Source organism: Peromyscus maniculatus, chromosome 7, assembly GCF_049852395.1.
Source record: "Peromyscus maniculatus bairdii isolate BWxNUB_F1_BW_parent chromosome 7, HU_Pman_BW_mat_3.1, whole genome shotgun sequence".
NCBI classification, from domain to species: domain Eukaryota; kingdom Metazoa; phylum Chordata; class Mammalia; order Rodentia; family Cricetidae; genus Peromyscus; species Peromyscus maniculatus.
Genome location: NC_134858.1, coordinates 98685335 through 98709445, shown reverse-complemented (window position 1 = coordinate 98709445; position 24111 = coordinate 98685335). Strand labels below are relative to the sequence as shown.

General features: G+C 45.4%; 1 protein-coding gene across 1 annotated transcript in view; it reads left to right on the top strand.

Moving 5' to 3' along the window:
* The window catches only part of Pccb (propionyl-CoA carboxylase subunit beta), a 67564-nt gene that overhangs the window by 27168 nt on the left and 16285 nt on the right, over positions 1 to 24111 (top strand). Inside the window, exons 7-9 of the mRNA XM_042281498.2 lie at positions 17260 to 17368; positions 19179 to 19299; positions 20469 to 20550. Coding sequence (XP_042137432.2) covers positions 17260 to 17368; positions 19179 to 19299; positions 20469 to 20550 — 312 coding nt within the window. The remainder of the gene's footprint in view (positions 1 to 17259; positions 17369 to 19178; positions 19300 to 20468; positions 20551 to 24111) is intronic.

The window sequence follows — 24111 nt, the reverse complement described above, 5'->3', positions numbered from 1 at the left end:
TTTAAAGACTTTATTTTTAAAAACTATTTATTTATATAACTGATATATTTCTTTTTTTCTCTCTTTCAAGCCTATGTACATTTTTACATACATTGTAAAGCATTTAAAGTCTTGTTCCATCTGAATCTGCCTTATTGTGAACCTATTGTTTTAAACTGCAGCATTCTAAGACTGAAATGGTAGCTTTGGCTGGTGGCTCTGCCCACCTCAGCTTCCCAACAAAACTGCCAGCTCTGGGAGCCATCATCTCTTAGAAACAGTGGTTCTATGCTTTTATCAAAGCAGCGAGTAGCCCAGAAACCTCTTTTTTAAAAATTTTTTTATTTTTTAACTAGCAAAAACTATATTCAACACACAGCATAGTGTGCAGCTTGGAGACACCTCTGTGTAACATAGCATAGGTCAAGCCTGCACACATGCCATGAACCTGCCATAGAGTAGCTCAAACCCGCAGGCTGCAGCTAACTTGAGAGAGACAACTAGAAAGCTCTTTTTAGCTCCATTTTAGAATCTTTTTTCTCAGATTTTAAGTGGAAACTCTTGCCAACCTGTTGGGCGCCATTTTTAGCTGGAGTTTTCTCCAGTCCTGCCTGGCCAGGACAAATCTCTCTCACCCGCCAGTCCCGCAGCTGCTCAGACCCAACCAAGTAAACACACAGACTTATATTATTTATAAACTGTATGGCCTTGGCAGGCTTCTTGCTAACTGTTCTTATATCTTAAATCAACCCATTTCTATTAATCTATAAGTTGCCACGTGGCTCATGGCTTACCTGTATCTTAATATCTTGTCATGGTGGTGGCTGGCAGCGCCTCTCTGCCTAAGCCTTCCTGGTGTTTTTTTTTTTTTTCTTTTTTTCTTTTTTTTTTCTTTCTTTCTTTTTTTTTTGTTTGTTTTTCGAGACAGGGTTTCTCTGTGTAGCTTTGCACCTTTCCTGGATCTCTCTCTGTAGACCAGGCTGGCCTCGAATTCATAAAGATCCACCTGCCTCTGCCTCCCAAGTGCTGGGATTAAAGGTGTGCACCACCATCACCCTGCTCCTCCTGCCTCCACTTCCTTCAGCAAATTCTACACTGCAGAGAAACCTCAGGTGACTGTCCAGGCAGCTGGCTGTTTCTATCAACTCACATTTTTTTTTTGGAAGCTACTTGCATGCACTTCTGTTTTTATTTTTGTTAGGTAATATTATTTCCTTCTTGGGTCTCTGAGGGACCCAAGATTAGATAGTTATAGTTGAAGATTAGATAGTTATAGTTACAGTTTTTCTTGTTAAGAATTTCAGAAAAGAAACTCACTAAAGAGATGTAAGTGTATACATTTGGAAGACATAAGATAGTTCTGTTAGTAATATAAGTTAGGATAGAAAGTGAATCAGGTCCATTTTGGACTTACCAAAATAGGATAGATAATGGAATTATTTTCTCTGAATATGTCAAATGCAAATGGACTAGACATTGTTTAGGTATTTATTGCTTATATATATTGTATATTGTTATTGTACTTTTGTATATAGTTTTTCTTATATTATAACTTTTTTTCTTTTTTTCTTTTTATTAAAATAGAAAGGGGGAAATATGGTGATATTTTATTTGTGCTGAAATGTGATTTTATTTGTATGTTAATAAATAAAGTTGCCTGGGGGTCAGAGCTAATAGCAAGCCACAGCAGAAGCCAGGCGGTGGTGGCGCACACCTTTAATCCAGATCACATGGCAGACAGATCTCTGTGTATTCAAGGATACAGCCAGCATGGAGATACATGCCTTTAATCTCAATACCAACCATAGAAGACCTGGAGGTCTGTATAGACAAGCAGTTACAAGGAGGTCATGTGGTTGGGTTTACAACCAATGAGAAGGCAGAACAGAAAGTCAATAAAAAGACAGATACACAGGAAGTAGGTCTCTTTCTCAGGGGAAGGATGGCAGTGGCAGGAAGGGTAAGAAAGGATTTTTAGCCTCAGCTCTCAGCTACTGCTCTGACCTCTTGGGCTTTTAACTCTGCATTTGGCTCTGTGTTTCTTATTTAATAAGACTATTATATCTACAAACGTGTTAATTTTATTGATCTTTTCAAAGACCTGTTTTTGGTTCTGGTGTGTGTGTGTGTGTGTGTGTGTGTGTGTGTGTGTGTTTTGTTTCTATTCTTCTATTTTCTTTCTTCAGATAGTTTTAGGTTTAGGTACCCCCCTACCCCCCCACCCCCCCACCCCCGTTCTATGAATGTAAATTTGTCTTGAGGCCTTTTTCAGTGTGGTTCCTCTTGACTATACCTGCACTGTGTTCTATGAATTTTGGTATAGTTTGTTTTCCACTGTTTCAACACAGAGAAACCCTGTCTTGAACCCTCCCAAAATTACATATGTATATAAATATATAAATCCATAAATATATAAACACAAAGCTGCTGAGCCCATTTAGTGTGGTCTCTTTATTGCCTATATTTTTTATTAGAATTATTTTATGTGTATGGGTGTTTTGCCTTCATGGATGTGTACGTACCACCTTTGTGCCTGGTGCCCATGGAGGCCAGAAGGAGTCAGATTCCTGAGACTGGAATTATAGATGGTTGTGGGCTGCCATGTGGATTTTGGGAATCTAATCTAGGTCCTCTGGAAGAGCAGCCAGTGTTTGTAACCACTGAGCCATCTCTACCCCCTGCCCAAATGTTTTCTTTTCTGGAATATGATGTAGTTGGGATCATCTCATCGCTAGTTGGTATGAAGTTTTTTCAGACTGGCTTCCTTAACTTCTTACACACTTAAGGTTTCTTACTTTCCTGGTCTGGTAGTTGTGTCTTAGCTCCAAATACTATTTCATCATCTATGTGTTTCAGGGATTATTTTGTCTATTCACCTGCCGAAGAGCATTCTGTTTTCTTCAAGTTTCAGCATTACTATTTCAAACATCTGGTTTTTGTGTGGATGAAAGTCATCAGATGGCTTGGGTAAATGCCAAAGATTGCATTGTAGAACCAGGTGCTAAATGTGGACTTAGTTTTATAAGAAGCTGCCAGATTGTTTTTCCCAGTGGTCACAGCACCGTGCATTCCCACCTACCACCAGTGAAAGAATCCAGTTGTCCCATTTATTGCCAGGATTTGATGCTGTTAGTGTCCTGTAATTTGGCCATTGTTTTAGTATTCTATTGCTGTGAAGAGGTGCCATGACCACGACAAATGTTAAAAAAGAAAACATTTAATCAGGGACATGCTTACAGTTTCAGAGGCTTAGTCTATTGTCATCATGGCAGGATGGGCATGGGGGCGTGCAGGCGGACAGGCAGAGTACCACTGGAGAAATAGTTGAGAGCTGCATCCTGATCAATAGGCAACAGGCAGAAAGCTCCTAGGCCTGGCATTCATTTTTGAAACCTCAAAACCACATCCTTCAATAAGGCCACACCTTCTAATCCTTCTCAAACAGTTCACCAACTGGGGACTAAACATGCAGATATGTGAGCCTATGGGGGCCATTCTCACTCGAACCACCACAGCTGTTCTAATGAGTGTTAGTGGTTTCATCTTAATGGACACTTCCCTGATGGCATGTGTAGCATCTTCTCATATGTTATTTCCTTCCTTCCCTCCTTCCCTCCTTCCCTCCTTCCCTCCTTCCTCCCTTCCTCCCTTTCTTTCTCTTTGTTTGTTTTTCAAGACAGGGTTTCTCTGTGTAGTTTTGGTGCCTGTCCTGGATCTCACTCTGTAGACCAGGCTGGCCTCGAACTCACAGAGATCCGCCTGGCTCTGCCTCCCGAGTGCTGGGATTAAAGACGTGCGCCACCACTGCCCGGCTATATGTTTATTTCCTATTTGTATATTTTCTTTGGTGAGTTATCTGTTCAGGTTTTTTTTTTTTTCATGAATTTTGTTACTATTTTTGAATTTTCGAAGTTCTTGGTATAGTTTGGTTTTTGGTGTATGTGTTGAGATAAGATATCATTCTGTAGCCCAGACTGGAACTTACCATGCAGCCCAAGGTGGCGTCTAGTATGGGTCTTCTCCTGCCTCAGCTGCTAAGTGCTGGTATTACAGGTATAGGTAGCTAAAATATATATATTTGTGGGGTTTTTTTTTGTTTTGGTTTGGGTTTTGTTTTTTGTTTGTTTGTTTGTTTTTTGAGACTGTGTAACAGCCCTGGCTGTCCTGGAACTTGCTCTGTAGACCCGGCTGGCCTTGAACTCAGAGATCCTACTGTCCTCTGCCTCCCAAGTGCTGGGATGTGCCACCACCTCCAGGCTTATACTTGTTCTTTTGTTTGTTGGTTGGTTGGTCATGTTTGGGATTGAACTGAGGGTCTAGCCCAGGCAAGTACTCACACAGTCCCTAGCCTTAGGCTGAACAAACACTCCCACTGAGCCTCCGTTCCCTTTGTGAGCCCGTTTCTGGACGCTGTGCTCTGTTCCACTGGTGCTTATCTTTTGGGCAGATGCATCACTGTCTTGATGACTATATCTTTAGATTTTTTTAAGATTTATTTATTTGTTTATTTTTGTTTTTTCGAGGCAGGGTTTCTTTGTGTAGCTTTGCACCTTTCCTAGATCTCGCTCTGTAGACCAGGCTGGCCTCGAACTCACAGAGATCTGCCTGGCTCTGCCTCCCAAGTGCTGGGATTAAAGTCGTGTGCCACCACCGCCCGGCTGAAGATTTATTTTTATTTTATTATGTAAGAGTGTTTTGTCTCTGACATAGTGTAAGAGTGTGTACACCCCATGAGTGCAGTGCCCCTTGATGCTAAAAGAAAGTATCATACCCCCTGGGACTGGACATAAAATACATAAATCTAATTTAAAAATATTTTTAAAAGAAAACACATATTTCACGAGATAGTTACAAGTTACATATGAATCCAAAAATTTTAGAAAAGTATTCTGAAGTTTATTTCATTGGTAACAGATTCTGGCGAACAAAGCTTAATGTGGATTCCCAAAGGGGAGCATGTAGGTGGGGATCTACTCCCTGAGCAGAGGTCATAGTCTCGTGATGGTGGTCCAGCTTCAGGCTGCCACGATACAAATGTGCAACTTCCTTAAATAAAAGTCTCCAGTAACTTAAAACACGGGTCTTAAGTCTGATAAATGAGCATAAAAGACATGAAGCACATTAACCATGGAAGGCACATTTGTTAAATTTGCCTATTAAGAAAGAATATATAACTGTAATACATAACTGCTTGATCTGATTGTTATCAAAGTCAGGGTCACAACCTGTTACCCAAGTCAGGTCCTGCCTTCCACCCTCAGTAAGCTAATTAAAAGAGCCGAATTAGTGGAAAGCAGAAAAAGATTGCTTCACTGTGGCCACATTGGGAAGAAGGACAAAGAGAGCAAGGAAGCCCCCCAAGTCAGTCTTCAGGTCCTGAAGTGAGATTATCCAGAGCGCAAGGGGATGTGCCGCTGAGCAGTCCTGGTCACCGTGTGGTCCCGCCCACCACAGACAGGTCCTTGTGTGGCCTGGCAGCTTGTTTGAGCTCTGTGAAGTCTCTTTCAGACAGACACCCCTCTCTAGCCACCCCTCCCAGCCCCAGCTGGTGCCCTTCCTTTCTGCAGGTGCGATTCCTGGGGAAATTCCCATTTCTTTGGGGTCCATGTCTATAGACTGCTGATTGAGGACTCACGTACCTACTTAGATTATCTTCATTTCTGCCAGGTCTGTAGGTGGTTTTGTTATCTTAGAATTTCAGTTGCAGCCAGAGAAATGGATGGCACAAGGCTTTTGACAGGGTTTTCCAAATGTTTTGAACTTTATAAAATAAACTTCTTAGGGCACATGTGCTTTTGGCGTTTGTTATATAGGCCAGGCTGGCCATCCACTGAAGTGTAAATTTCAGCCCAGAAGGAAATCCTGTGACCCAGATGTTCCTCTGTGGGAATTATTTTAGGAGTAGTGGTGGTTTAAAACTTGAGAAGAATTTTCCACGATGGCTGGGTTCTGACAGGAACTTGTGGTCTAACAGCCTTCCTCACAGGCAGACGTAGCTGCCAGGCCTCTATTTTTATTACATCATGTATTGTAGGAATGACTTCAGATCTAGTCCTGATTTGGTGCCTAAGGACCAATTCAGTGTGGTCTTTGAAGCAGTGGGTCCTCTCGGGCAGCAGTGACGCTGGGCCACTGTTTGCTCTGCTCCCCACCTGGTTCTGTCTGGTCATTTGGTGGTCTGACCGGACCGCAAAGCTGCAGGAACTGAAGTGTGCTTCCAGGAGCTTGGCAGCTGTGTCTCAGCTTGGATTTCCTTCCCCTTCTCTGCTTTAAGATGAAGTGGGCCTCCTGGCCTGCTGCTGCTTCTAACCGGACTGCAAAGCATGCTCGAAGGGCTGCTGTTCTTGCTGTATCTGGAAGCAAAGTCTCCTCCCTTTTCTCACCCCACATTCTTGGAAGTATTCACGTAGCTCCTCAGGTGTCTTTCTCAGCTGCCTTCTTCCCCTCAGATCTTTTGTTTGCAGCCTGCATAGTAACTCTTCCTCCTGTAGCCGCCTTCTGTTGTCTTTCCCGATGGATGCTGGCTTCTCCATGCTTTCTTAGAGCAGTGTCTTCCTGTTACTGCATCCTGCCACTTTCTTAGCCCATGTAGCTCCAAGCACTTACCTTAGAACACTGCTGTATAGCTACCATGATGGGGTGGGGGGGGGGTGGGGAACACTTTGGGACCCGTCAGCAAATGTGTGCCGTGAGTCCAAGCATTCACTAGGGCAACTTTGGGGATCATGAGTGACTGCTGAGGAGCCAGCGCTAGTGTGGGAACCCCCCCCCCCCCCCGATATGCACATGTAGCGTCCAAATTGGGGAAGTTTTCACAGCTTCTGCCTTGGGTGGTTAAGGGGTCCCCACTCTGTGCAGCTATCGGGGAGGTTGTACATTGTGTTAATCACCACTGGGGCAGCTCAGTTTAAGACTTAGCAACTAGCCGGGCGGTGGTGGCGCACGCCTTTAATCCCAGCACTCGGGAGGCAGAGTCAGGCGGATCTCTGTGAGTTTGAGGCCAGCCTGGGCTACCAAGTGAGTTCCAGGAGAGGCACAAAGCTACACAGAGAAACCCTGTCTTGAAAAACCAAAAAAAAAAAAAAAAAAGACTTAGCAACTAGCTGCCCAATAGCTTGTCCCTGACCTTTGGGGTGCAGGGGGAGCCCTCCTGGGAATCAGAGTTTGTTGTCTCCAGGTACTTACCCCATCAACAGTCAGCACCCTCGTCCTGGATGACTAGTTTCCGCCTGGACCATTGTTAGGTCTCAAGGTCTCAGGCTGCCCATACATCTAGAAATGATCCCAGCCTGGCTATAGGAGGATTTCTGGTGGTTAGGGGGGAGGGGAAGCCAGCATTCCTCAGGAACTTGTGAAACTGGTTTCCAACTGCCAAAAGGAGTCATTCCCCTGCCTCTGACCGAAGGGACATAGGGCTCCACTGACATACACCACTGGTGGGTACATGTCCACGCCCATGCTGGCCTCCCGCCTCCTGCAGTCCCTACTCAGTGCTTGCTATACATTTCAAAGACCTGCCCTGGCCCTTCAACCTCAGCTCTCTCCTCTCCTTATGCTCCCCTCCTGCTGTTCTTACTATTCTCTCTCTGTCTGTCTCTCTGAATGTCAGTGTGCACCCTTCTCTTGCCGACAGCCTTGGCCATGTCCGGTCTGCTGCTTTCTCTCCTCTCTGCTCTGGACTCTTGTAGATGCCATTGTATGGTTTCTCTTTACCTAAAATACCCTTCACCATAACTGTACCATGGAGCTCTCATGTCAGCAGTTGCTTCTCTTCTTTTTTTTTACAAAAGTAAATTTTTGTTAAAAACAGTAAAGTCTGAGCAAGCAGACAGTACAAAGAATGTAGACAATGTAAACATCACTGCATTCAGCTCAGCCCGATTGAATGCTGAAAACCAAGTCTAAATGTCGGCAGTTTCTTCACTCATCTCTTGCATGTATCTGACGCCGAACCCTCGCATGCACGCGTCACCTGCGTTTCTCAGCCACCATCCCTGGCTGCAGCAGCTCTGGCTGGCCTCTGTGACCTGGCTTGGTTCAAGGCTGAAGGAATCTGCAGAGTGGAGCCTCACTCACACCAGGGAAAGCTCTCCAGCCTCAGGATGGCCCTATGGTATGGCGGTGTAACTCGCTTGGCAGAAACGACCATGGTCTAAAGAGACTCTTGTGTCTCTCGGTCTATCAGACTGTTGAAACAGTGGACCCCAAAGAAATGGGAATCTTCTCAGGAGTTCCATGCTGGGAGAAGGAAAAGGCTCCAGCCAGACTTAACCCTGCCTCCCTGAAACTTCAGCCATGGGGAGAGGTTGAGAGACTGATTGCACTTTGTCTTGGGTGATGTGTAACTTATTAAATAGCCACTCCTTGCCCCCTGTCTGTGTAGGACCAAGCTAACATCCTGACAAACAGACATAAACCCTTTGGAATGTGTCGAGTGCCGTCAGCCAGCATCCAAGGCCTACGGCAGAGTTTTATGTCTCACTTGGACTCTCCTACCTAATGCGCCCACCAATGGATTTGAAACTGTCTTGATTTGTGACTTTTTAAATTTTGTTACGATAAAAGTTTCATGAAATTACTACCTCATTGGAACATGGCGTTTGGGGAGACCTTGATCTCTGTTCCCAGTTTGCAACCCCCAAATTCTGTATCAGTGGTTAACACTGGGCCACACTGGCCATTCTACTTTCCTGAGCTGCAAGCTTGAGCCATTTTTGATTCCTTGGTTGCTTGCTGGTGTGCATCAGGTCAGTGAGAAAGAGGGAGGTCTCTGGGGACTTGTGGAGGGTCCCAGAGCATGACTTTCAGGGGTCTTGCTATCAAGTCTACACTTCCTTCCCCCAGGAAGTCTGGGACACATGCTTAGGTCACTTAAGACAGTCTCAGTGTGTGCTCGGTACAACTGACAACCTGTTCTGAACTTGTTCTGCTGCTTAAGGGTAACCCTGAAAGCCAGGACAGGTGCACTGGGCTTTGCTGAGGGGTTGCCAAAGTCGTCGTCTTCTTCTTCTTCTTCGTCTTCGTCTTCGTCTTCCTTCTTCCTTCCTCCTCCTCCTCCTCCTCCTCCTCCTCCTCCTCCTTCTTTTTGAATGGCCCAGCACTTCGGATACTGTGAAAAATGAAGCTGTCAGGGTTCCCACTTACATGGAGTTAATATTTAAGTGAAAGAGAGAGAGGAGAACTCATCCATGGGAACACAAAGTGAGTTAAAGAAGCAAGTTCCCACGCAGCATAGCTAACAGGAGCAGTCCGGGGAGGAAGGATTTGTTTGGGCACAGGGCTCCAGTGAATCGTGCTGAGGGGGATGGGACCAGGGCAGAGAGGTAGGAAGGAGGCAGTGGGTGGAGGAAGGAGAGTGTGAAGGAATGCCTGGGATGCTCTTTGCTGGTTCTCTGCAGCTGACCTGGCCTCCGTGGTGAGGTTCTGTGTTCACCTCCCATCATGCTTTGCTTTGATGTTGAATACACAAGGTCTGTTCTGTCCTCCTGGCCAGCCCCCCTTCATCACTGCAGTTTCTTCCTGATCCCTGACGGTTTCCTATAATTTGAAGTATATTTTGACTAAAATCAGCATATGCATTCTTTTAATTCTCTTGGTAATTTTTAGCAAGATAAATCTTTCTTCATACCTTCAATGTGGGAATTTTGCAAACAACATACATATATAGTTGAATCTTGTTTTTGTCTTTTAGGGCTCACACAGATTAGCAAAAGTAGTAAAGTACCATTATTCAAAGTAAAGCGATGCTACAGGTCAGAAATATAATGTTAAGATTGATAGTGGAGCCGGGCGCACACCCTTGATCCCAGTACTCGGGAGGCAGAGCCAGGCAGATCTCTGTGAGTTCGAGGCCAGCCTGGTCTACAGAGTGAGATTCAGGACAGGCACCAAAACTGCACAGAGAAACCCTGTCTCAAAAAACCAAAAGAAAAAAAAAAGATTGATAGCGGATTGTGTGAGTGAAGGTACTGGAGGCCCCAATAATTATTTGGACTTTTATGGGGTTCAAGAGAAGGAATAATTTGATTGCTAAGGGGTGTAGTTTGGATGGTTCTTTATATTAAAAACTTTTAAAAAGATTTATTTTTATTTGTGTAGATATTTTGCTTTCATGTATGTATATCTGTGTACCACATGCATGTAGTACTTGGGGAGGCCAGAAGAGGGCATCAGATACCCTAGAACTGTGCTCTTAACCACTCAGCCATATCTCCATCCACTGGTTTTCTGTTTTAATTAACAGATAAAGTTACATTTTCTCCTGGGCATGTATCTTCCCATAATGCATTTGATTTTAATCATATGCATGCCCAATCATGCATAGGCATAAGATGGTAAATGGGAGATTCTCCCCCAAAGTTTGCTTTGCATACACATTTGCCTTATTGTGCATGTATCCACCGTTCTCCACCTCCAGCCATGAAACACTACTGCAGGGTTAATCACCATCTACTGCAAAAGAAGGGTTGAGATGCACTGAGCTACATGGGTATACTGATAAGTCATTAGGAATTGGTTTAGTAGTGTGTCCATCAGCAGAATAATAGTGGTAGGTTTTCCCTTAGTGCCTATGTCCTGTCTGGCCATTGGTTCTTGGCCTTGATAATGGTGCCAGGTATGAGTTCCATTTTATAGAGCAAGAGAAGGTGGTCATGAAGTCCTACCCTTGGCGGAGAAACTGTTGGCAATTGACGGCTGCTGGGAGAGGGAGAGTCAGTTCTCTTTAAGGGTGTAGCTTCTGGTAGATTGACCATGCTCTAGAGCAGTGGTTCTCAACCTTCCTAATGCTGGGACCCTTTAATACAGCTCCTCATGCTGTGCTGACCCCTGACCACAAAATTATTTTCATTGCTACATGTAATTGTAATTTTGCAACTCTTATGAGTCATAATGTAAATATCTGATATGCAGATGGTCTTAGGTAACTCCTGTGAAAGGGTCATTTGACCCCCAGGTTGGGAACCTGTGTTCTAGTGGATGGGCACACTTCCAAGAGTATATGGATAGCACAAACTGTGCTCCCCCAACCCCTTATAAAAAAGACAAAGTTGGCCGGGCGGTGGTGGCGCACGCCTTTAATCTCAGCACTCTGGAGGCAGAGGCAGGTGGATCTCTGTGAGTTCAAGGCCAGCTTGGTCTACAGAGCTAGTTCCAGGAAAGGCGCAAAGCTACACAGAGAAATCCTGTCTCAAAAAAACCAAAAAAAAAAAAAAAGAAAAAAGAAAAAAAAAAAGACGTTGGGTGGATGATAGGGAAGGGGTGTGGATCTGGGAATAGTTGGGTAAGGTAGTGAATGTAATCAAAGTACAATGTATGAAATTCTCAAAGAACTAAAAAAAAAAAGGAAATAGGAAAAAAGATGACTATAGGGTATGGAATTCTCACTTTTTTTTTTTTTTTAATCTTGTCACCATTTCAGCTATTTTACTTTGTCTTTTGTGTGTTTGGTTTCTGAGGAGAAAGTGCTCAGGGTTCTTACCATTAGTCTTCTCTAGTGGAATGCTTTCTCCCTTGGCTTCTTCTGGGGCTTCTCATTCCTCTCTGTAGCTGGGGAACCATGTGCTGTGTGCTCGTATTGTGGATGGCTCAGCTCTCTGAGCTGTAGTATCTGTGGCTCAGGAAGATTCTTTTGTTTGTTTGTTTGTTTGTTTGTTTGTTTTTTGTGGCAGGGTTTCTTTCTCTGTGTAGCTTTTGGAGTCTGTGCCACCCCCGCCCGGCCTCAGGCAGATTCTGAATTCTTGTTTCTGCCTTCTTCTGGAATTCACAGACACGCTTGCTGCCCTGCGGCTCTTCCTGGGTTCCCTGATTTTCTTCTGGACCCTCCTTCCTCATTGCTGTATCGTAGCTTTTTGGTGTGGGTGGTTTCTATTGAAGGGCCAGTCTGCCAGTAAGTGCACCAAAAGTATTTGTTTGAATTGGTCTTTGTGATTTTTGGTGTTTAGGGGTTTGTGGAATTTCCATTCCTCTGCTTGTTTGGTTTGTTCCTGGGTTCTGGACACTTAACAAGTTGGAAGCTTAGCTGGGTAGGGTCTTTCCTTGAGAGTACCCCTCCCTAAATTTCCTAGTGTTCTTTTTAACTTCAAAGTGTACATTTTGGATTTCTTTTTATTGTAGACCTGTATAAGAGTGATTACTAATAACCATGGGGCAGAGTCAGAATTAGGCTGTCATGAAATGTCCTCTGCTAAGGATTAGTCCAGTACTTTTAAATTTAGCCTCAAGCAGATTCTTATGACGGGCAGAAAGTAGTCATATTTTTTGCCAAAGTAGCACAAAAAACTTGTCTTTTAGCCCAGTTGCTAGTATTGAAACCTTTTGATCAAGGCTTCCATAGCACACATTGCTCTCAAAACCACTGTCTTTCAAGTTCCTGCTAGGATGGCCTATTAAACACTGCCTATAGAATTCAACCACTTTCCTTGTCCAAAGCCCCAACGTCTTCCACATTCTCCTCTCAAAAAGAATGGTCAGGTCTGTCACAGCAGTTCCCCACTCCTGGTTGCATCTTCTGTTTTAGTTAGTTTTCAGTTGCTGTCATGAAACACCATGGTCAAAGAAAGTATAAAGGAAAGCATCTGATTGGGGCTTCCAGTTTGAGAGGGTCCGAGTCCATGCTGGCAGAGCCCAGGCATGGCAGCAGGAACGGCTGAGAAGTCACATCTTATCTGCAAGTCGGAGGTAGATGAGAGACACTGGCAACGGCGTTTGTCTTGAAACTTCAAAGCCCCCCCCCCCCCAGTGACACACCTCTGTGGTGGGATATTTGTACCCTGTGTGAAGGTGTTTTGCTGTGATTGGTGTAATGAGAAGCTGTATAGCCAATAGCTAGGCAGGGGGCATAGGCGGGACTTCTGGGCAGAGAGAAAACATAGGAGGAGGAATCTAGGCACGTGAAAGCGACATGAGGAGACATAGAGGAAGCAGGATGGTCAGTGCGTGACAGAATGTAGATTAATAGAAATGGGTTAATTTAAATTAAAAGAGCTAGTAAAAACAAGCCTAAGCTAATGCCGAGCTTTCATAATTAATAATAAATCTCTGTGTCATTATGTGGGAGCTGACTGGTGGGACAAAGATTTGGTCCAACAGGTCCACCCCTCCTAATCCTTCCCAAACATTTCCACAAACTGGGGACCAAGTATTCAAACCTATGAGACTCTGGGGCCACTCTCATTCACACCACCGTACATGTGGTGTATATAACATTAGGTGTTGCTGTATAAGTCGCTACATGGGTGTGTGGGTGTAGCAGGAATCTTTAAAGTTCTTATCAATAAAATCAAACCTGAGGCAAGTTATTGGGGTCCATGCTGGTAGATCAGAGAGACAGAACAAGCCACAGCTATCTCACCTCCCTGGATCCTCATCTGGTCTTGTCTCCTCAGACTGGAGGCCTCTGAGTCCTCATCCAGAATGGGTCTCAGCTGAATTACTGCTCAAAAGCCTGAATGCTTAACCAGCCAAAATCTTAACCAGCCAAATGCCTCTAGTTTCTGGTCCTCACGCCTTATATATCTTTCTACTTTCTACCACCACTCCCTGGGATTAAAGGCTGGCTTTCTGGGATTAAAGGTGTGTGTCACCATGCTTGGCTATTTCCAATGTGGCCTTGAACTCACAGAGATCCAGAGGGATTTCTGTCTCTGGAATGCTAGGATTAAAGGTGTGAGTGCCACCATTTTCTAGCCTTTGTATCTAGTGGCTGTCTGTTCTCTGACCCCAGATAAATTTATTAGAGTACACAATATTTTGGGGAACACAATACCACCACATGTGGGTTCACATGGGTCCGTGGAATGAAGACACAGAGGCATCTTAAGAATAAATCTAGCCTTTCATGGCTGCAGGGGGGTTCAGCCTGGAAGGACTGAAGCCCCTTTTCCCTTCACCTAGGGCATATTTATTTACTCTTTTTTACAGTTTAGATAGTTAATTTCCATACCTTCAAAGCAACCCAAAAGGAGATCCCAGAGACCAATGCCAGGTGCAAATTACTTGAATTATCAGGTACCTCGGTTTTCCGGGTTTCCTGGACCAAGTTTTGCATAGGCCTTTGATCCTTGGGGGACTCTGACCCTTGACTCTCAGACAAGAGATAAGAGACACAGAAGGTAAGAGAAACAAAAGGTGTTGGTGAACAGAGGAAGGGGTAGGGCTGGGTGCTGCTCTCTGGAGCCTGGCCAGGAGCTCAGCAGGGATGCGGCCACAATTAGGTACGCACACAACAATGATTCTTTGAGGCTTTGTCAGACATCCTGGGTGGTGGTTGTCTCTCCTCCCTAGAAAGAGCCCCTCCCTATTTTCCCTGTGTGTCCCCTGTGTCCTCTTGTCCAGTTTACCCTTCCCTATGGTCCCTTTTTACTTTCCTGGTTTCCATAATTTCTCCAGGTTATAGACTCACATATGAAGATTTGGAACTGGGAACCAAAGATTAGAGAGAATATACAGCATTTGTGTTTCTGGGTCTGGATTACCTCACTTAATAGAATTTTTTCTGTTTTCATCTATTTACCTGCAAATTTCAATTTTTTTAGACAAGGTCTCTCTATGTAGTCCAGGCTGGCCTTGAACCCATAGGCATCTGCTTGCTTCTGCTCAAGTGTTGAGGTCTTGGTCTTTTAGTGACTCTGTGGCTCTGGACTGAGACACATATCTTGGTTTCCTCCCCTCTCATCTCAATGTCTAGAATGCTAGAATTGGGGTGTCCCTCATCCCACTTGGAAGGATCGGCCTGGCTGGAGTTTGATGTTTCCCTTCTGCCCTTTAAAAGAAGAAATGCCCTGGTCTCTCTCCCTCCCCATGCCTGAAGCAAAAGGAGATTTTTCTCTACAAGTCATTGATTTCCTGGGGAAAAGTTTTATTTATTTGAAAGATTTAGTTTTTAAATCGTCAGTGTATGTGTGTCTGGGGGGCAGGAACACATGAGTGTTGGTATCTGCAGAGGCCAGAAGAAGGCATCTGATCCCCTGGAGCTGGAGTTTCAGGAAGTTCCGAATTGCTTGACCTAGGTGCTGGGAGCTGAGCTTGAGTCTTGTGTGAGAGCAGTGCCCACTTTTAACCACAGAGCCAGCTCTCTGTCCTCCTGGGTGGTGGTGTCATGTTCAAGGAAGTTCTTCTCTCCTGTCTGGACACTCCTCACACGCACTCATCTCTCAGGTGCCTTGCATATTCATAATCATGAATTTATTTACATTTTGGGCTGGTTGTTCCAGTTCTTTTTAAAATTTTTATCAATAATATTCTATGAATATTTACTTAAAAATTTCTGTGTACAATGGGAAAGATGTTACTGGTATTATTCTAAACAAGGGCACAAAATAAAAGTCACACATACAGATACAGACACCCAGACACACACACAGACTCAGAGATACACATTCACAGGCACAGATACACACACACAGAGGCACAGATACATAGACACACACACACACACACACACACACACACACAGATACATAGGCACACACACACAGGCACAGATGTATAGACATACACACATACACAGGCACAGATATATAGACACACACACTCACAGATACATACATACAGACACAGATACACACACAGGCACAGATAGACACACACTCACATAAACACATACACACACACACCCTCTCTCTCACGGATACATACACACAGGTACACACACACTAGAAATTAGAAAATTGGCATTAGAAAAACAGATGAAAGAATACAGACAGAAGATTTCAACAGGAGATTTATTACACAGTTATTTTGTGAGACTAGAAAATTTTAGTAGTCACTAAAATTATACTAAACTATGGCAATTAATTACGGAAAAACTACAGTTCTCACAGAATGCTTTCCAAGCAATAATATATATATATTTTTAAAAAGCAAATTTGGGCCGGGTGGTGGTGGCGGCGGCGGCGGCGGCGGCGGCGGCGGCGGCAGCATAGCAGCAGCAGCAGCAGCAGCAGCAGCGGCGCACGCCTCTAATCCCAGCACTCGGGAGGCAGAGCCAGGCGGATCTCTGTGAGTTCGAGGCCAGCCTGGGCTACCAAGTGAGTCCCAGGAAAAGCGCAAAGCTACACAGAGAAACCCTGTCTCGAAAAATCAAATAAATAAATAAATAAATAAATAAATAAATAAATAAATAAATAAATAAATAAATATAAAAAGCAAATTTGGAAATAATATGCACAGGGCACTGTTACAAAGAATTGTGTCAAAAGAGAAATGTTTTTATTAGGAAATAAGAGAAAATATATGTCTGCACATGTTGACCATCTCTGGAAAGACAGATGCGAGACTGGAGGAGACTGGAGGTTTGGAAATCAGGGCTGGACATAGATCTATTTTCCATTACCCCTCCCCCACCTTCTGTCTAATGTTTTACATAAAGTAGAAGCTACAAATTAAAGCCAGGTGTGGTGGACACCTGTAACCCCAGGTCAGCATCTCAGGCTCAGTTAGTTGTCTGTCTGTCTGTCTGTCTCCCCCTCCCTTCCCTTTCCCTGCCTTCTTCTCATTAACACCAAGTACTGACGAATGGGTTCCTAAAAAACAGCCTCACTTAAAGTAGTCACTGTTTACCAACTTGGTGCCTCAGTTTCTCCTTGGAAGTGGGAGGTGACAGATTTTTAAAGTTTTAAAGACAGAATCCTGGGAAGGGCTACATTAAGCACATGATATATGAGCTCTGAGTCAGGGCCACCTGTGACTGACCCTAGGTTTAAGTTAACCACACTGCGGGTTGGCCGCACTGCGGGTTAACTTACTGAGATGGAAGCAGACAGCAGCGAGTTCTTCTGAGGATAGTGTTCTATTGCAGTGCAGAGACACCATGATCACCGCAGCTCTTATAAAAGAAAACATTTAATAGTGGCTGGCTCACAGTTTCGGAGGTTGGTCCATTGTCATCATGGTGGGAAACATGGTGGCACACAGGCAGACATGGTGCTGGAGAAGCAGCTGAGAGTTCTACATCTGGATCTGCAGGCAGCAGGAAGAGAGAGACTCTGGGCTTGGCATGAGCTTTTTGAGACCTCAGAGCTCACTCTTGGTGACACACTTCCTCCACCAAGGCCACGGCTCCTAATCCTTTCAAATGGTGCCTCCCCCTGCTTTTCAAATCTGTCAGTCTCCGGGGGCCATTCTCATTTAAACCACTGCAGTGTGGCTCGGACAGCAAGTCTTCAGCCTCCTCCTGCCACCTGGCCTCTGTCACCTCCCCTGTGTCTGTGGTCTCAGTTGAGTGAACCTCCCCAGTAGCTCTGGTGACCTGAGTCTGATGTTGTGGAAATCTGATTTCAGGACACATCCTACTTGTTTATCACTGGCCCTGATGTTGTGAAGTCTGTTACCAATGAAGACGTCACTCAGGAGCAGCTGGGTGGTGCTAAGACCCACACCACTATGTCAGGTGAGAGGTGTGACATGACCTTGCTGCCATGCAGGGTGGTGAAAAGTTGTTTGACATCACTTCACCAACAGCACTTGCCACAGAAGTGACAGGCAGACCGGAGTCTCGACTTAGGTAGTAGCTTATTACTAATGCCTCCCCCCCCCCACACCCCTGTGCTGCACACGTGCCAGGCTGGGATTATAGTCTTGTGCCATTGCACCCAGTTTACCATGTAGTTTTAAAGGCTTGTCTGTGTGGTATCCCATCTCAGTACTTCATTCCTCTTAATGGAGTAATTGTCCAATGTATAACTGTATAACTACTAATTACATTATTTATTTTAGAGATAGGATCTCACTAAGTTGCCCAGGCTGGCCTTGAGTTCTTAATCCTCCTTCCTCAGCCTCTTGAGAGCTGGGACTACAGGTGTGGGCTACCATTTACCCCCACCCGCACCCCTCCACCCCCAGGATGGAGATTACACCAGGGCATCCAGCGTGCTGGACTGCTGCTGTACCACTGAGCCACAGGTCCAGCCCTACCATGTCTTGTTTATCTACTGATGGACATTTGGGTTTTCTAACATATATATGTGTTTATAACATAATATCCTGTTATAAACATTTGTATGACATTTTTATATCTTGCTGGCACATGCCCACGTATGGGTGGAATAGCTGTTGATCTTTCTGAGGTTCTGCAGACTGCCTTCCAGAATGTTGTGCCAGTTTATAAATACTTTTTGACTAGTAGAATTCAGTCTTGTTGAGAATGCTTTCTCATTCAGCAGATATTCATCGAGTGCCTGTGTGTGAAGCATTGTGCTCAGTGTTAGGAACATGTCTGTGGGAACGACACAACCCCTGTCCACGTGGCAGTTACTAGAAAGGGAGATGAACAATACAAAACACAAATAAAAACATCATGGAAGCTGGGCGGTGGTGGCACGTGACTTTAATCCCAGCACTGAGGAGGCAGAGCCAAGTGGATCTCCGTGCATTCGAGGCCAGCCTGGTCTACAGAGCGAGATCCAGGACAGGCACCAAAACTACACAGAGAATCCCTGTCTCAGGAAAAAAAAAAAAAGAACATCATGGAGTGCATTCAAGGTGCTAAGTTCTGTGGATAAAGAACAGGCCACCAGACACTGGATTGTTGAGGTTCCACTCATGGACAAGGGTAGGGCTCACAATGATGGTGCTAGATGAATATACTTGAAGAGATTCCCTGTGGGCGTTGAGGAAGCACCCCAGACATGGGCAATGGCTTAACCAAAGGTTAAGGGGCAGAGGAGTGATGGACTGCATGATGAGCAGCCAGGAGCGTGACTTGATATCCTGTTTTGACATGAAAGTCTCCCCCTGGCTTCTTTGAGTCATAGATATTATGGAGCAGTGGTAGACGCAGATGGTCGGGTGAGGCGGGCCTGGAGGGTGCTTGGCTCTGCCAGGGCCTTGTTTGGCTAGTTTTTATTTCCAAACACTTCTAGAATGATGACTTGACCGTTCAACAGAGCCAGGGTGTGCCACCTTTCCTTCTATTGTTTATAAGCCCGTTGTGTGCTTGCTAGGAGGCAGTGAACAACTGTGGGGAGCTGGTGTAGTGTCCCATTGCTTACAAAGCAGCGAAGTGTAGAGGTCCCACAGTGCAGGGAACGTGGCGGCGTGGGCCGGCAGAGGAGCATGGGGCGTCCACCCAGGACAAGACCAAGGACAGAGCTGCCAGCTGGGTTGGCGTCTGCCAAGCTGGAGAAGCCTGCAAGCATCTTCATATGTCATCTGTAGGTGACCGTCGGCCCCCGGGCCTCCCATCCCCTCTGTGTTCTCAGGTGTGGCCCACAGAGCTTTCGACAATGATGTGGATGCCCTGTGTAACCTGCGTGAGTTCTTCAACTATCTACCTCTCAGCAGCCAGGACCAAGCTCCAGTCCGCGAGTGCCATGACCCCAGGTGGGTGGCAGCGGGCTTGTCCTTCTCTGGCCTTCTCTGGTCCCGATGGGACCTCAGGTCAGCTTGGAGCAGGCTGCGGAATATGTCAACAAGGTCCCAGCTGTGGTGACGTTGGGGGCATCTGGGTGAGAGGAGCAATCATTGGTGATTTCCTCACTTCTCTGGTTTTGGCTTTGAGGGTAGAAGGGACTACAGAAGTTTGTTAAGCCTTTTGAGTTGTCCAAAAATGGAGATGGAAGATTTTGTTTAGGTCTTGATAAGGAACAACCCAAGTGATGTCAGCAGCATGGCCTCAGGAGATGTGTTTGTGTGAACTGTTTCTGGCCCTAGGGTGGAGCTTTGCTGAGCACCTAGTAAAGACCTCAGATCCAAGATCCAAGCCAGGTTGTCCTTGCATATGCCTTTAGTCCCAGCACTCAGGAGGCAGAGGCAGGCAGATCTGAGTTCGAGGCCAGTCTACAGAGAGTTTCAAGACAGCCATGACTACCAGAGAAACCCTTTCTCAGAAAACAAAAATACCCCAGATCTCCTTGACATGCCAGAGAAAGAGCCACAGGCCAGGGTGTGACTGTTTGTGTCCTGTGGGCTCGCAGCTTTGCTGCTTAAAGGGGCTGTAGCTGGTTAACCTGTGTGTGTGTGTGTGTGTGTGTGTGTGTGTGTGTGTGTGTGTGTGTGTGTGAGAGAGAGAGAGAGACAGAGACAGAGACAGAGACAGACAGAGACAGACACACACACACACACACACACAGAGAGAGAGAGAGAGAGAGAGAGAGAGAGAGAGAGAGAGAGAGAGAGAGAGAGAGAGAGAGAGAGAGACCGACCCACTGTGGCTCCTTGCTCTTCTGTCTTAGAAGCTGCAGGAAGGTAGAGTGGGGTCCCTGGCCTTTGTCCTGTTACCCACAGTGCCCTTTCCAGTCCAGGCTGTGTCTCCAGCGTAGGAAACATTCTGGAAGGACAAACGAAAGAACTCCAATCTGTAGGAGTAATCTTTCTTTTCTTTTTTTAGTCACATGAGTTGGAACTGCACTCAGGTTCTGTTCAGTGATGATGACAAAGGTGGCTTCCAGTGAGGACACGTCACCCAGTCCCTGTGCTGTGTTTGCTTCATTTCCTTCTCGGCTCCCTCGTGACAGTGGTTTCTACACTGACTCCATTTGTGTCTTTTCTAGTGACCGTCCGGTTCCTGAGCTGGACACAGTCGTCCCTTTGGAGTCAAGCAAAGCCTACGACATGCTGAACATCATACACTCAGTAAGTGCCCTGTCCTGTCTTGTCTGTCCTCGCTCAGCCTGAGCCGTGGTCACTGTGCTTTGGCTTAGCAGGATGTTTTTGACTTGGTCTTAATGTCCGCACAGGCGGGAAATGCAGTGGCCAGTGGCTAGGGACCACCAGGCAGGATGTTCTGGTATGAGCTAGTGGCTATAACATCTTGAAGGCTCAGGTAGATTTGAGGGTTGGGCCAGCAGAGCTCAGGGGATTTAGAAGGCACTGAGGTGCACAGAATTCATGCCATATCCTGGCTTGGAGTGAGGCAGGGTTGATCCTTGTTGGGTGTTACTGTCAGGTGCTTCTGGTCAGGATACCTTGTCTTCCTAGAGAGCAGGGAGTAAGTGTGAGGCTCAGGATGCATGGTGCCTCTTCCTTTGTGGAACCATGTCCTGGTTTGATTAGCGAAGGCAGCTGTTGGGCTCTGGGTGCATGTGCAGATTGCAGATTTCTGGTGCATTTGCAGGTTGCTGATTTCTGGTGCATTTGCAGGTTGCTGATTTCTGGTGCATTTGCAGGTTGCAGATTTCTGGTGCATTTGCAGGTTGCAGATTTCTGGGCCCAGTTCCCAGCAGCTCTTGCTCGGTGGGATATTGATGGTTCTGTGGGCTTAGCCTGTCCTGTAGCCTGTGACCTGTTTCTTTTCCCTTATTCTGGGAGCCTGCAGGAATCAGTAGGCATGGCCAGGCTGCCCCTCCTCATGACTGTGTTCTGTATTGTTGGGCAATAAATCTTACTATAAACTACAGGGGAGCATTCACAGAAGATTTTGAATGAGGGCAGAAAGAAAACATTAAGTTTGATAAAAGAAAAATTACAAGTGGTACAGCAGGTGTAAAAGTGCCTGCCATCAAGCTGAGTTGAGGATGATCCCTGGGACCTCCTGGTGAAAAGAGAGCTGACTTCCACAAGTTGTTATCTGATCTTCATATGCACGCTGTGGCACATACGTGTGCATGTGCACACATACACATTTTATAAAATAGTTTGGAGATGGCTGATCTTGGTTGTCAGCTGGACTGCATCTGGATCAGTTAAAACCCAAGCTGCTGGGAACTCCTATGAGCGATTTTCTTAATCATATTGTTGAAGCAGAAAGACTGACCCTAAATCTCACCCACACCTCCGGGGCAGCCCAGATGAAGGACATGGAAGAAGGGGATTTGCCTTTGCCTGCCTCTCTCACTCTCACTGGCAAGTTCATCTGTCCTGTTTCTGCGGACAGTATTAAATCCAACTTCTTCAGGATCTCAACACAGGCTGAAGACCAGCAGCTCTCCAGGAATTCAGATGGGACAGCTGAGACATCTAGACCTGTGAACTGAACATCTACCAGATTATTAGCCTTTCTGTCACGAGACAGCCATTATTGGAATACCCAGACCACATCCTGTGAGGCAAACGAATACCTTCCCTTTTCCTCTCTAGCTGTCTATATATGTGTGCTGTCAGTTCTGTTCCTTAAAGAACGTTGATGAATACTGTTGGCTCAGTGGTTAAGATACTCACTGCTCTTATAGAGGAGCCAGGTTTTGGTCACAGCATCCACATGACAGCTCACAACCATCTGTAACTCCAACTCCAAGGGATCCGATGATGCCCTCTTCTGGCCTCTGCAGGCACTGCACACACATGGTATATATACATACGCACACCAAACACTCATACACATAAAAATAAATAGAAAATATTTTAAAATTATAAACAATACTTCTCCAGACTATGGATGCTTAACTACTAAAGTAAAAGTACCCCAAATACCTGGAGAGAAATCTGTTAAACAGTTCCTGGATGAAAGAGAAAAATATGGACCAAATGACAGAATTCTTTTTGTTGTTGTTTTGAGACAGGGTAACCTGTCTGTGAAATTGCTCTGGCTGTCTTGGATCTCACTCTGTAGGTCAGACTAGCTTCAAACTCACAGAGATCTGCCTGTCTCTGCCTCCCAAGTGCTGGGATTAAAGGCATGCACCACCACCACCCCGCTGAATGATAGAATTCTAGCATTGAATGAAAACACTGTGTATCAAAACTTCTGGACTCTGCTTCAAACAGCGGCAGAAGAATATGTGTCTTGAAACAGTGAAAATGACAAATGACCAGGCAAATTTAGTTCCCATCTTAAAAATATAGGGACCCTTCCCCAGAAAACATCCCAGATATCACAACTACAGACAAATGAAGAAACTGGTGATGTAGGAGATGAGTCAGGGGCAGACTTAAACAAATGGAGATATGCCCTTGTTCCTTGACATGGGTTAGTATAAAATGCTAGTTCTTCCTAAGTTTATATTTGCAGATTGTCTGAATAAACACTTTACAGAACTAGACAAGTTTATACATAAGTACACAAATCCCTGGGAATGTGCTGCAAAAGCTACAAATAGGACTAGCCATGTCTGTATTAAAGCTTTTACAGCTAAAACAGTGAGAGACTGGCATGTAAATAGACCACCGGCGTGGAACTGAAGAGCTAGAAATAGACCCAGGAGAGTTTTAGTGGATGATTAAAATAGATCCAAGCCCAGGAGCAAGGTTGCTTTTTTTAATCAAAGATGCTGTGACAGCTGGAGAGTTACATGGGAGGATGAGGACTGTCCATCATGTGACTAGAGAGGGTCAGCTGGATGTAGTGCTGGAGGCTGTGATCTCAGCACTTCGGAGGATGAGGCAGGAGAAGCCTAAGTTCCAGGCCAGCTTGGGCCATGGAGTCCAGGCCAGCTTGGGCCATGGAGTGAGATCTTGTCTATACGAAAACAACAACATAAAAAACAAATGGGTCAGAATTCCATCTGAACAGTAAATCTATGGGAACATTACCTAAAAGACAGGTGAATCTCTCTATGATCTTAGAAGGTAGAGAAATGCTTTTGAATTGTTGCTTAAATCTACTTCAGTTAAAAAAAATATTCCACTGTTCATGGGAACAAATGTAAAAGCCAAAGGATGGTAAGCTGGTAGAAAACATTTTCCATATCTGAAAGTATTGATATCCATAGCACCAATCAAGGGAAGAAAGACCAAAAATGATAGAGAAGTCACCTAAAAACAAACAGAAACATTGAAAAGACGAACATGGCCCTTAAGCATGTGAGAAAATATTCAAGTCCAGTCATCATGATGGATGAATGGGTAAAATGGCTCTCTGGCCATTCGAGTGTGAGGGCCTGAACTCAAACCCCAGAACCGTCATAGTCTGGATACATAGCAGGTGTCTGTCATTCCATCTAGTGCTCCAGATGGGGGGTAGATTTAGGAGTCCCTGGAAGCTCAGGGACTGCCTACCTGTGTACACAGTGGCCAGCGATGAGACCCTGCAGGGACTGCCTACCTGTGTACACAGTGGGCAACAGAGAGACCCTGCAGGGACTGCCTACCTGTGTACACAGTGGCCAGCGATGAGACCCTGCAGGGACTGCCTACCTGTGTACACAGTGGGCAACAGAGAGACCCTGCAGGGACTGCCTACCTGTGTACACAGTGGCCAGCGATGAGACCCTGCAGGGACTGCCTACCTGTGTATACAGTGGGTAACAGAGAGACCCT